At 33.8% G+C, this 13,668-nt stretch overlaps 1 protein-coding gene across 2 annotated transcripts in view; it reads left to right on the forward strand.

Moving 5' to 3' along the window:
- The window catches only part of ASAP1 (ArfGAP with SH3 domain, ankyrin repeat and PH domain 1), a 154,607-nt gene that overhangs the window by 82,986 nt on the left and 57,953 nt on the right, over positions 1 to 13,668 (forward strand). For both annotated transcript variants that reach the window (XM_071553832.1, XM_071553833.1), the window contains 7 exons: positions 1,186 to 1,331; positions 5,999 to 6,073; positions 6,411 to 6,460; positions 7,960 to 8,089; positions 8,857 to 8,942; positions 9,701 to 9,776; positions 10,579 to 10,665. In XM_071553832.1, the coding sequence (XP_071409933.1) occupies positions 1,186 to 1,331; positions 5,999 to 6,073; positions 6,411 to 6,460; positions 7,960 to 8,089; positions 8,857 to 8,942; positions 9,701 to 9,776; positions 10,579 to 10,665 (650 nt within the window). The remainder of the gene's footprint in view (positions 1 to 1,185; positions 1,332 to 5,998; positions 6,074 to 6,410; positions 6,461 to 7,959; positions 8,090 to 8,856; positions 8,943 to 9,700; positions 9,777 to 10,578; positions 10,666 to 13,668) is intronic.

The raw sequence follows: 13,668 nt of genomic DNA on the forward strand, positions 1-13,668 counted from the left end.
CCAATACCTTAGGAGTGTTATTGTTGAACTCTTCATCAGCTGCTTGTTAATGTCAAAATAGATTTGTGCATTGTGGGACATTATTCATGAGCCTTGTTTGAGACACTTAAGTCTCTTTTCTTCCTTTTTTGATTTAGATGTAATTTAGATGCTTTCAGACAATATGACAACTTGAATAAAATAAAACTTCCAAGTCTTTTGGGAAAAAACATGGTACCTACTGATAACTATTCTCTCCTTCCTTCCCTCCCTTTCATTGCACAGAATTTGTGCTGGTTGGAATATCTCTGTCGTTTTGTGCTTGTGGCTTGCAGAAAAAAACCCACATAGTAAGACTGGGAAACTCACTGAAGTGAAATATTGATTTAATTAATATCAGTATCCTCTAAGAGACATGAAGGTGATAAAGTCTGTCCCAAAGAGCTGTAGAGGTAAATTTTCTATTTAAAGATGCTAAAATGGAAGTAACTAAAATTATGCAAACACATGCCAAAAAGGAAAATAAATAGATGCAGGAAAGACATTTCTGACACAATGTCTGTAATTCATCCTTGAGTCAAGGATTTTCTTCACTTTCACTGGCTTCAATTTCGTCTTCTTGGTTCTGACCCCTCTGTATGTGCAGTTTGCTATCAAATACATAGAAAGGAGTCTTTGGCTGTGCACCAATACACACACATTATCTGGGGTAACAGTTTTACAGAGCAAGGAAAAGGGGAATCTTTGTCATCTTTCTTCTTTTAAACTTGCTGTCAGATTCACATTTTGTCTCTTTACTTTTATAACTGATACTATTGACTTGCTTGTTCTGTAGCAGTGTCTTACATTACAGAAAAAAGTTCATGTTACAGTAGGCAGTTATAAATTCTGATGTTGTTTATAAAATGAGTACAGGTGCTTGCATTGTTTCACTGATATATTGTTGATCTTATTACTTTACTAATAACTACAGAGCTTTCTTCATTGCTATATTACAAATTCAAGTTGCTGATTTAAAAGAAGCATATATGTGTCTATTACTAAATAGGTTTTTTTTAATTGTAATATATTTACTGAAAATTAAAAAAATTAACTTGTTGCTTTTTTCAAAGTATTGTTCATTGGTTTGTTGTTAACTTGCAATAATCTTAAAATTATAATTGACTGGCTACAAAAACCTTTCTGATTTTTAATTTTTCTTTGCAGATCATGTTCAAAATGAAGAAAACTATGCACAAGTACTAGATAAATTTGGAAGTAATTTTTTAAGTCGGGATAATCCAGATCTTGGCACAGCTTTTGTAAAGTTTTCCACGCTTACTAAAGAATTATCAACGCTGTTGAAGAACCTGGTGAGGAGTTTCAAACTTTCTTGGCTTTTAAGTTGTTACAAAATAAAGTGTAAGACAATAACTGCATGATCTTGATGACTAATGAGAATTTTTGAGACATTTTCAGTTTTTTTCAAAACCCAACACAATAATTTCTGCAAAAATTATCTCTGAGGGGTATTCTTACACACTCTGTGTTTGATTGTTAATTGGCAGTTAAGAACAAAAATATAAATGTTGAGTTATCACTTGAATCATCATTCTGAAGTGATTGGTGGTGTTGTGTATCTTGTGGACTTTAGTTTTAAATCATTGCCTGACTTGAAGTCTTTCCATTTGAAAATATGATGTTTTTAGTTATGGTTATCTTGTTTTACCACAAAAAGAGAAACATTCACCTTCTAGAAGTAAAATAACTGTTTGAGGAACAATGCTTAAATGGTGTTACAGTCCACTCTCCCTGTGGTATGTGAAGCCTCCAGTGCCTCAGTATGAGGCTTTTGAAGGTGGTTTAAAGATTTGTATCATTTAAAGTTTGTCTTAGGCCTTTTATTTCTGAAAGCTGGATGATAATAAAACTATAGTCATAGCAAATATCTAAGCACTGAAAGTAATGAAGCCACATTTCTTGTGAAATCATGTTTCATGGGCTTGATTGTTTTATTTACAAAGTTGTAGCTTCAGTTTTACATTTTTCTTATAGTTGGGCTTGTTTCTGAGCTTTTTTGGTGTGTGAAGTATAAGCAATATCACCAACTTTCTTTCCTGGTGTCCCCAACACGACCATAACTGCTGTAGGTCCCATCAAAGGTCTGTGTACCAAAGTTCCCTGGCTTTGACAGTCGCCCAAGAGTGAGTCTTTAGGGAAGAGCAAACACATGGATAACTTCTGTACCCTGGCCTTGCAAACAGTCTTCAGCTCAGAGACGCTGGAGCTGGAGACAGTCTTGTGCTTTTGGTCCTTGTTAGTTTTACCTCCATAAATGTGACTAAGGATTTCTTGATGTATGCTATGCTTGGGTCAAAAGGTGGAGGGTTACTCCAGAGTGCTCTCTGAAATGTCAGTTCTGTTTCATTTTAGTCTGATCCTTTCATTATTGTTTCTTGATTCTCACATCTTACAAGAAATTTAAGAAATCCACTATTTTTCCCAGGAATTTACAGATAAGTATCATTCTTTCTTTCCCTTCCTTTGTTACTTTTCTAGCTCAGTCTTAGTTATCACATAACTTTGATTGTCCTTGTTCATTTGTTTCTTCTCTAAGCACTGTCATACCCTTTTCTGAAATGAGGGGACAAACATGAAGATGGTTCCATTTCTTATCCCTTTTTCTGAAGGCTTCTAGCATTATGATTACTGAGCCTGATGTTTTCAAAGGATTCTACATCATAACTTCAAAGTTAGAACATTTTTTCCTTGAGACATTTTTCTTGATGATTGGTATTTCATGAGCAGGATTCTGTATCAATTTCTTCTCCTTGCATCTCTCTTTGCATTTTTCAGCATAGATTTTAATATTTAATTTCATTCAGCAGTGTTACAAGGCTCTTGTGCAACTCATTGTATCTCGTTTTTGCTTTACTAATCAGAATAACTCAGTGTCATCAGACATTCTCACCTGACTGCACTTCTCTGAGATTCACTTCTCAACATCTCAGACAGCACAAGCCCCAGCAACACTCAAACCAAGGTGTCACTTTTGACCCCTCATGCTGCTACTTATTTTTGCCTTCTGAGTCTTGCTGCTTCATCATCACCTCCTAACTCACCTAAGGCTGATCACTCTTACCCTAATGACCTTGCTTGCTTTAGAATCTTTGCTCTGTCCTATTCCTTGGATCATCACTGTTGGCAGTTTTAAAGACTTGTAGATATGTGAGTGACCCACTTTTCTCTGTAAAGGCTTCTGTCATTCTGGGTTATTTTGACCTTTAATCTGAGTTGAGCCCACAATTAAAAGTGAGTGTTTTAAAATCAGATTTAAAGTGCAGTTTAAAGACAGTTTGGGACTAGAACTCAAATTTGTTGGAAGCTTTCTGGACCTTGCAGGGCATCCACAGAAAATTTTAACTTATTTCAGCTGGCAAACAAGAAGTGGGGTATTATTTTCTTATTTAAAGTAGTGCTGATCAGAAGGAAAAAGATCTTTTAATTTAAGAAGCCACACTTATTCAAAACAACATTATACTAAGTCAGCTAGATTACGAAGCATTATCTATCTAAATTCTTATGACAGCATTTACAATAGGCTGTTCACTGATTTACTTCATTCAGCAGTTTCAAATAGACACCAAACTTACTTGACAACTGTCTCAGCATTTTAAAAATACTTATTTTTCAATTTGCTTCTCTCTAAGAAAATTCTACTTTGTTCTTAAACATCATTCTGTTTAATATGATTACACTGAAAGAAAAAAAAGATGTCTGTAATACCAAAATAGAAGTTGAGAGGCACTGAAAAAGCAGTTGAGGGGAGGACTCTGTAATGTCACTGATAAAATGCTCAGTAGGTGCTCGGGCTTATGTTAATAAAATTAATTGGAAAAATAACAAAAGGTATTAAGATGAATGGCAGGCCTATAGGCTTTTATTTTTTTACCTAGAGCAGATTGTTACTGCCTTATTAAATAAAGGTACAATAAATAATGAATGGTCTTTAAAGACAGAAAGATGAATAAGGAATAGAGCTATACTATAGGCAACAAAAAATGCTTCAAAAATTTGGATCCTTTCTGTAAAATCTTTTTAATTCAATTACGATTAATTAAAATTTTAATGTGAATTGTGATATTATAGATACTTCATGAGAAGGAAGGTACAAAATAGCTTATTTTCTTCTTTGTGAAGAAATTAGAGAGTGATTACTTTCAGAGTGATATTCACTTGCTGTGAAGTAAAACTAGCAACTTGTATGACATACACAACTTTTGGAGAGCATCATTTTGAAGTGATTGCTCAGCACAGAAGGGCAAGAATAGTAACATGTCCATTAATCATTTTAATAAAACCAAATAAGTTGCTACAGAAATTTTGCTATAAATTATTGATTTTACCACTAAGATCTGAATTCTTTGTAATAATGCATTAAGAAGCCATATGAAGACCTACGTATATGAAACTGTGTCAGTATCTTTAAAATCTGTCTAGATGAGGTTTTAGAAGAACATTTTGAGCTCTTAGAGATTACCTCTTTTGAAAATTTGCATTGTGCTTTCCTTTTTCCAAGTGTTTAAAGCCTCTTTTTCCCAACCTCCCTTTCCTGTAAATGTCCTCAGCTAATACCTGCAGGAAAATTATCTTTTCTTCACAACCCTCACAAAATTATCATATGTTTTTCCATCTGTTAAGGGTTTTTTCCCTTTATTTTCCTCTATACGTGAGATTGTTTTGCTTTATCAGATGCATTTCCAGTTCATTTGGGCTATTGTTTTATGAAGTCTTCAATGATGTAATGAATTATTCCAAACCCTTACCATATTGGAGTAATACACTGATATTTAGCTTGAGGTTTTTTCCCCTAGTTGGCATTCTAGCTGGCTACTGTTCAGGAATTTCAAGCCAAGTATTAATGGCTTGAATTGGTTATCCTTAACAGATTAACTTGGAAAACTGGGAAAAGTTACAGTGTCTTTTGAATATATGAAGAGTTTAAGTGGAGTGTTAGACCTGGAGAACCCATTTGTGTGCTTGTTTTGATATTCTTATCAGTGTGGACCATTGTTTTGAAAAAGTCCATTAAAAATTAGTTTCATGGGCTAAAACATGATGAGAGATCAAATAGGAGAGGGGAGCTGGTATATATAGGTAGAATAAAAACAGTGGTGTAACACTTCCCTACTCTGTTGGGTTTCATGCAGAGGACGTGATGTCTTTTCAGCCTTCCCATCATTCTCCCTATCCTTCCATAACAAGCAACTGAAGAATTAATGAAATATTCTGGGGAACAAATGAAGGAAGGTATGAAGTAGAAAAGAGAACGGACTCTTCAGTAGGCTGGGATAATATTGATACACATCTTTCCTGTTGTCTTGACTCTTGAGGAACGATGCACACCATACGTGTCCAGACAGGATCACAGCACTCAGCTTTTCGCCCCTCACACTGCCAAAGACAAACAAGCATCATAATCAAGTCATCCATAATCAAATAGACCATCCATAATCAGTGGGCCCAACGGAGTGAAGTTTAAACTTGTGAGAGTTTAAGGAGATGCCAGATTTCCACAATGGACAAGGAAAGGAACAGTGTTCCCAAAGAGATGGGATTAATCAAGGAGCCAGTGACTCTGTTGGCTCGTTTTGTTCGTGGTTGAATTACCATGTGCTGTGTGTGTTGCCTGACTGTGGCACAGCAGGTCCTTGCTTCTTACTCAGGAGGCTGTGAGACATCTGCATTCAAATGTTTGCTTCCAGAGGCTGAATATTACCTTGAGGTGCTTTCAGGACTTTGCTTAAATACTTTTTTAAAAATTATATCAACTTATTTAAGTAAACATCAATTATAATGCTTCTATGACTGATGCAAGTAAATGTTTATTAATTCTTTACAGACTTGAATTTACTATTAATTTAGAAATGTTGTGGTGGTTGCAACTTCATTAGTGAAGTTCAAAGATTTGTTGGTAGTAGTTTGATAAGCTCATAATAAATTGGTTTGAATGATAACAGTAAAATGTTTTTCTTTTTAGCTCCAGGGTTTAAGCCACAATGTTATTTTCACTTTGGATTCTCTCTTAAAAGGAGACTTAAAAGGTGTTAAAGGGGTAAGTATTGAAAACTTAAGTTTTTATTTCAGATTATTCCATCTTGTGACTGTTTTCCTTTCACTCATGACATTATTTCTTATGTAGGCATTTGTTAATATTTTGTGTGTAGTCCAGAACAAAATTGGAGTGACTGCAATGCTTGAGAATTTCACTGTAAATTCCTGTGTTAATGTGCACAGGAAAACAATACTTTACAAGATTCACACCAGTGTTCTTTCTAACTGCTGTATGAAAAGTTTTAAAAGAAAAGAGTATTTTTTGTTGCTATTTATAACTTGATAACGGTGAAGATGAAGTTTTTAAAGTGTTCTAAGGAAATTTTCTATTTCTTAAGGACCTCAAAAAGCCTTTTGACAAAGCCTGGAAGGATTATGAAACCAAATTGTAAGTATTTTTCTCCCCCTTGTTAAATTTTTTTTCTATTTTTTCTTTTCCCTGCTGGTCCCAAAATCTGTATTGTATCTGTGGATGTAAGTGTGGCTGACCAAGGCACATCTTCTGTCGATCTGTCTTCTGCATTAATAGAAAGAAAATATTTTATGTGCTCTGTGAAGTATTTAAATGACTGCCCAATGTTTCTTTACTGTAAAGAAGATACTTAATGTACTTAATGCTTAAATACTGAACATTGTAAAGTGAATTATGGAGGTTTCAGATGGCATTTGGACGTTCTTATAGTCACATACATAAAAACTGTCAGTAGTAAAAATGATGAGATTTATATGCTTTCCTGTGTTTCAGAAGTCTATATTTTTGAGAGACAAGAATTTTAGTTCAGTTGGTGTGACTTCTAAAATACGTCATTTTAAAAATATTTTCTTTCTCTAATTTCTATTTTCTGTGGGTAAAGAATGATTTATAAAAATAGAAGATTGGAAATAAGTAGTATGATAGTTGCAGAACTGTTGGTGGGATGGTTCAGAATGCTCTCAAGGATGTGCAATGGGCACTTGCTTTATCAGAATGCAAGAGCCTTCAGGAGTTAATTAATATTTTGTATCCTTTCATTTATTCCCCTTTTTAATCCTATCATTAGTGTTGTTTCACTTATGTCTAACCAGGAGAGGAAATAAACAATGAAAGGAAAACAGGCCATGAAGAACTGCAAAAATATTAATTATCAGCTTAATTTGTCTTACCTACATATAGTAATTTTTGCTTTCAGAATTTATTACAATGGAAATCCTTGTGAACAATTGAACAGGAAATTACTCTTATTATTAATCTAAGGCAAAAAGGAGATTCCTATCTCAAAACTGCATCATTATATTCAGTTGAGCATTCAGATTTATTCAGATTTCAGCATGCAGAATTGGTTTCTTTAATTCCTTTTTTAGTTCTTTAGTTCTCACAGAATTGCATATTTTGCAAAGAAGTTGAAAGGTTTTCTAGAGACAACAAAAATAGATATATTTTTGCCTCTCTAGTTTCTATATATAAAATTAGGGATATCTTTGAAAGACTATTTATACCAAATGCCATTAAACGGAACTTAGGAGACAAAGTATCTCATACAGGCCTAATACATGGAATCATCTGTGTGATTCTGTTCTGAATTTGGAATGTTTACAGAAAGGTGCCTGTTGTCTTACTGCTATTTTTTTTTCTCTTGTGAGAAAATTTCACTTGGGCTTATTAAGACTAAGAAGGAAATGTCCCTTGAATTTCTCTGAGAACCCCGTTTCCCAGAATTTTTTCAAGACCAAATATTGAGTCCAGTTTAGAGGTACAGTGCTGAAAAGTATTTTGTTCTATGTAGAAATACATAGAACGGTATTCAGAATGGTTTCTTTAATATTTGTTAATTATTAGTTTTTCCCTAAATAATACTGGATCACATAGTAGCAGAAATTCTCTAAAATGTTTTGTAATTAAAATTTCAGTACAAAGATTGAAAAGGAAAAAAGAGAACATGCAAAACAGCATGGGATGATAAGAACTGAAATAACAGGAGCTGAGATAGCAGAAGAAATGGAGAAGGAAAGGCGACTATTTCAGCTACAGATGTGTGAAGTAAGAATCAAGTTTCAGTTTTTAATTACAACACCATAACTGTAACTTAAAAGTCCCTTGTGGGCCTTACTCGAAGATGGTGAAATGTGCTTTTTCATTTAATGGGGGTGGAGGCAGGAATTATTTTTATATCACGTATTACAGCAATATAAATATAAGTATTTTAGCAACTCTTATACAAAACTTGACTTCCTTTTGTTTTCTTCCTTTTGGTTTTAAATTATTATGGGAAGGTTCCTGGGCTGAAAATACACTACAAAAATAATTCTTATTTTATCAGGATTATGGTTGAGCAGTTTAGGACATATTTATATCTTCCTTTCAATATGCTTTCTGAAGCCTTCTAAAATTTCTAATGAAGTGATAAATGACATTGATAGGCTAGTCCCATAAAACTGCTTTTTTATATTAATACTTTTTTTTTTACATTTGAGTGGTGATTACTTTAAATTGCACAATAATTGTATTTTTAGAATATTCCAGTAATTACTGCAATATCATTAAAAAAGAGAGATCTTCAGACAACTTTCCAAGATGAAACTTTTTCATGAATTTGTTTTATATTTTGAGGTGTTTGAATCTTTAAGGAATAGCCAAATAAACTGTTACCTGTTTTATGTTTTGCTAGTGGAGCACTGATGGCTTATGAGTCAGCACCAGGTTAAACACACAAACAGTTAATTCATTCAGCAAATTATGTTTTATTTTTTGTAAAATGTTAAAATTGTGAGAAATTATTTTCAACATGCTTTTCGTTGCCTATACAGTATCTTATCAAGGTTAATGAAATCAAGACAAAAAAGGGTGTGGACCTTCTGCAGAACCTTATTAAGTATTATCATGCACAATGCAAGTAAGTGCATTAAAGATTTCAAGCTTTAATTACAACTTCATTTTTTACTCAAATGTATGTTTCCTTTTGTTGGAATTTGTTAGGATTGGTTTTCATAGTTGAAATCTGCCTCTGCATCTTATGAAACTGTGGACTTTGGGTAGAGAGTGTGAGATTGAGTGAGTGGGGCAGGGGAGTGATGAAGAAAGAGGCCAAGGAAAAACTTTGCATGCTGCTTACAAAATTAATTTTTGTTCCTGAGGTATAGATCTGGAATATAATTTTAGAAACATTTTTTTTCTATTTAATATTTTTAGTCTTTTATGTAAATTTTAAAACTATTGTGAAAGGCCAGTAATTTCTCTGAATTTCTCTGAAGTGAAACAAGCAAGATATGACCTTGTCTTCAGTAAAACCACAGAGGCAAACACACAAGAACTTTTATTTAAGTTGAATACAGGACAAAGATTTTACAAATTACTAAGGGAGAAACATGTTGGCTAACACAGATAAAAATAAGCTAAGTTATGTTGTCTCTAATTTTGTATTTGAAAAAGTCCTAGTTGTGTGTCTCCACTGCTGAAAGATATTGTACTTTAAAACTTTAAGGAAGGGGTTTTCTGTTGGGGCTTTTGTTTGTCTTACTGGGTTTTGTAGTTTTGAATACGGAGAGCCCTGGATATGTTTTATTGGGTTTGCTACTTTTCTCAACAACATAATCTACTTTGTGTTATGGATTAGATGTATTCGTGTTAAATCACAGGTATTTTTTATTCTAGTTTCTTCCAAGATGGCTTGAAAACAGCTGATAAACTTAAACAATATATTGAAAAGTTGGCTGCTGACTTATATAATGTAAGTTTACTTCCAAGTAACTTTATGTCTGAAAATGAAAATATTTTGTTTATACATTTTAAATATGCTTAGAAGGGTCTATATTTCATTTGCATCTTATAAATGAAGTGTTATTTGAAACTGAACATGAGGAAAAAACCTCTTGAGTATGTTAAATTTTGTATTTGGTTTTTACAGCTATTAGGAAAAGTAGCTTTCATTCACTACTAATTCAATGATACTTAACATAAAACTGGTTTACAGTGTGAATATTTGAATCTGCTTATATTATTAGCATCAATTTTAGCTACCATTTTCACTTTTTTAAACCAAATTGCTTAATGATAGCACCAGGGTTTTAAAATTTATTAACTTGTGATATTCCTTAAAGCAAGTAATAATGTGGAATCAGAGCCCTCTTGTCACCCAAGTGCTTTTATATTCTATGATCAGAATTACAATAATTCCATTTTCTATTGTCATTTGTTGCTAAATTAAACTGTATTTTCATTCCTTAAGTCACCTGTCAAGTTTATGAAAGTTAATTAATAATTCAGCGGCTAATTTAGGTGCATTAGATGCCATTAAAGTATAACAAAACAAAAACTGCTTGTGGAGTTGTACGTTCATTTTAATTTGATTTTCAAGTGGTACATGCATAGAAGATGAATACAAAAGAGTGAACTACTCCATGAAAATAAACTCAACTATTACAGAAACACAGAGTTGTTGAGCTGGTTGTTCAGGACATCTGAAGTGGTATATTGAAATAAAAAGTTAAAATTTTATCCAGCAAGCATCTAATGGTAATCTCTTTCCACAGATAAAGCAGACACAAGATGAAGAAAAGAAACAACTTACTGCTCTTCGTGATTTGATAAAATCATCTCTGCAGCTTGATCAGAAGGAGGTAAATAATTTAGACATGCTATTTGCTGAGATAATGTAAATTTGTGAATTTTGTATTCAGGAATTGGTTTAATTAATTATCAACTTACGTAGTTACTGGTTCCGAAGAGCTTGACTTTGAACATTGTGACAAAACTAGTATTTAGAATGTTCACATATCAACAAGCAAAATATTTTTGCATTAATTTTCTGTTTCTATTTTATGTAGGAAAATAAATTATTCCTTTTTTTATGTACTTTTTTAATGTACCATAAGAACAGTTCTAATGGATCAGATAAATGCTTCATCTGGCCCAGCATCCTGTGTTTGACAATGATGAATGATCATTTAGGAAAAAAATAAAGGGACGGCATGCACACTTCTTTCTTGTGTTCTGCCATCCTCCAGCCAGTATTCAGGATTTTCCTGGCCTGGGTGACCCTGAGCAAGACAGAACAAGGACTAGAGACTTGTCTTTAGCTATTGTTTCTGTATTACTGTGCATCTGATAACTCACATGGATTCCGTGATGTTGTTCTCTTTCCCAACCCCCTTTTGCTGATACTGTCTGGAAAGGAAGAAAAATTGTTTGTTAATCAGACAGCAGTGGCTGAGACAGGGCAATGGAAAAGTAAAGAACATGATTAATTGCACTGTTATCAGAAGTGAAGGGGGAAACATGCAATGTCCTTTGCAGGTGTTCTGGAATACTTCTTGATCTAGGAGATGGTGCAATAACTTGCATCACAGCTCTTATCCGAAATAATATTGTGACTTTGCCAAATCATAGTGCGTAAGAATCAGAAATACTGAATATGCCATGGGGAAACTGTGTTGGGAGGTGTTAATGTGGTTTGCCCTTAGGGAAAATTTGCTTACTACCCTCTGTTGAGTTTTCTTGTAGATAAATAAGACATTCATATTTGCCAGGTGTCTTTTATTAAATATGAATTATAACTGAACATTAGAGAGATGCTGTTTTGCTGAATACATAAGATTGTCCACATATATCATTGGACAGTATTCCTAATATCAAATACACATAAGAACATAATTTACAACCATATTACTGAGTCAACCAAGTTTCTGACGCCCATCAATAACGGATGTTGAGAGTAAAATGAAGGGCAATAAACACTGATACTTCCCCAGAATACCCTCCCATTAATAGTTTGATTGTGTTGCCTGTCTCTTCACCATCCTGTGGATTTCCTCTCTGAATTTGTGTAGTTGCTTTTTCAGGAAGTGTAAATCATCAGCTTATGATACTACTGTACCTTCCCTACCATGGCATCATAGTGTGTGAAAAATCTTTCTTCTTTTATTTGCTTTGAACTTTCAGATCTGCATACCCTACTCAGGATATGAATACATCTGAATTTATGATATCTTCATAGATCATTTCTGATTTTTTTCTTTCATATAAATCCTAACATTGACTTACTTTTTGACCAGTGCTTAGTGCAGGGGAGGTGGCATGTAAGTTTAATCATCTGGAAAGCTTTAACCACATCATCCTGTTTCTGAATCTTCATAGTCAGCTCACAGTATCTTACTCTTTCCCTCTACATCACTTGGCTTTTTTTTATGCTAGTCTTCACCTGTCATTTGTTATCAAGTTACTCAACTATCTTGAGGTTCTTGAAAAATTCTTCAGTCAGTCTTACTTGGGTATCTTGAATATTTTAATACTGTCTAACAAACTTTTGACAGTTTGCTGTTCACCCTTTTCCAGATTTGTTTGTGTTAGACACCCACATGTGCTGGCACAGCTTTCTATGAAACTCATTTGGCTGTTTCCTGCTTTTAACTTTTGATCTCATCTGAGGACTTTTCCTCTTGTCCTGTAGCAATGTAATTCTTTCCCTTTCATAAGGAACAGTAGGTGCCATTCAGAGTCCAAGTACACTGCATCAATCATCATTTACACTTACTGATTACTTCAGAGAACTTCAGGAAATTTTTGAGACATAACCTCTCTGCACAAAAGTTGCACTGATTTTTCCAGTATATATAATAATAAGTGTGCTCTTAAAAGTAGTTTTCATTTATCTCCCTTGTGTGGTGTGAATGTTCCTAATCTTTACTTTTCTGGAATTCTTCTGGAACTTTTTAAAAAATAAGACTTTAGTAACTGGGTCAAGTAAGTATTTTCATGGGCTTTCATGCAATTTGGTAGGTAGAACATTGTGATTATGGCCTCTGTGTGAAGAGACATGGCTTGAAGTTAGTAAATTATTTCACGTGGAGTCGCAGTTAATAAGGAATAATGGATGAGTAATTCCTTACAGCAGTGGTTGTTTTCTTTTGATTACATGCCTATGTGTGCTTATATTACGTAGATTTACATTATATAGCAATTAAACTTTGGCCCTGAGACTGTTCCTCTCCCTACATCTCTAATCTCATAGTACTGAAGGACAACAATCTTACAACACACTCTACATGGTTTTAGAATTTTTTTAATGTCACAAATGTTGAACAGGAGCACTACAGAGCACCTTTGAACAGATCCTAGTTTATTTTAAGACCTGCCAGCTCTTTCTAGTAGCTGTTTCAGTTTTATCTTATCTCATACTTTACAGTCTTTCCTAACATTCTTTTTGCTGTTTTTTTCCCTTCCATCTCCAATGTGCACATGGGCCTACTGGACATTTGTAATCTCCCTGCTATCTAAATCACTCTGAACATACCTCCTACTCCTTCATCCTTACCCCCTAAAGTTGAACAGAGAACTTTAGATTTCAAGAACTATTTGGAAATAACTTTAAATCCAAACTTTTTTTCAATTATTCGATTCCCAACACACAAAGGAACAAAACTTGCTCTCTTCTCATGTACCTTTTCTTCCACAAGGTGATTATTTGGAAAGCAAAGCAAAGTATCTCCTTCTCTCCTGGATGTTGTGTATGTTGTTAAGTTGAATCTATTTGGTAATCAGCCAGGTCTTGGAAATAAAGTAGGACAAATGAGTGGTTGCTCTTCTGTACCACATTTTGTGCATCCATGGCTGCATATGGTACA

This window comes from Pithys albifrons, chromosome 4 (assembly GCF_047495875.1).
Source record: "Pithys albifrons albifrons isolate INPA30051 chromosome 4, PitAlb_v1, whole genome shotgun sequence".
Lineage (NCBI taxonomy): Eukaryota > Metazoa > Chordata > Aves > Passeriformes > Thamnophilidae > Pithys > Pithys albifrons.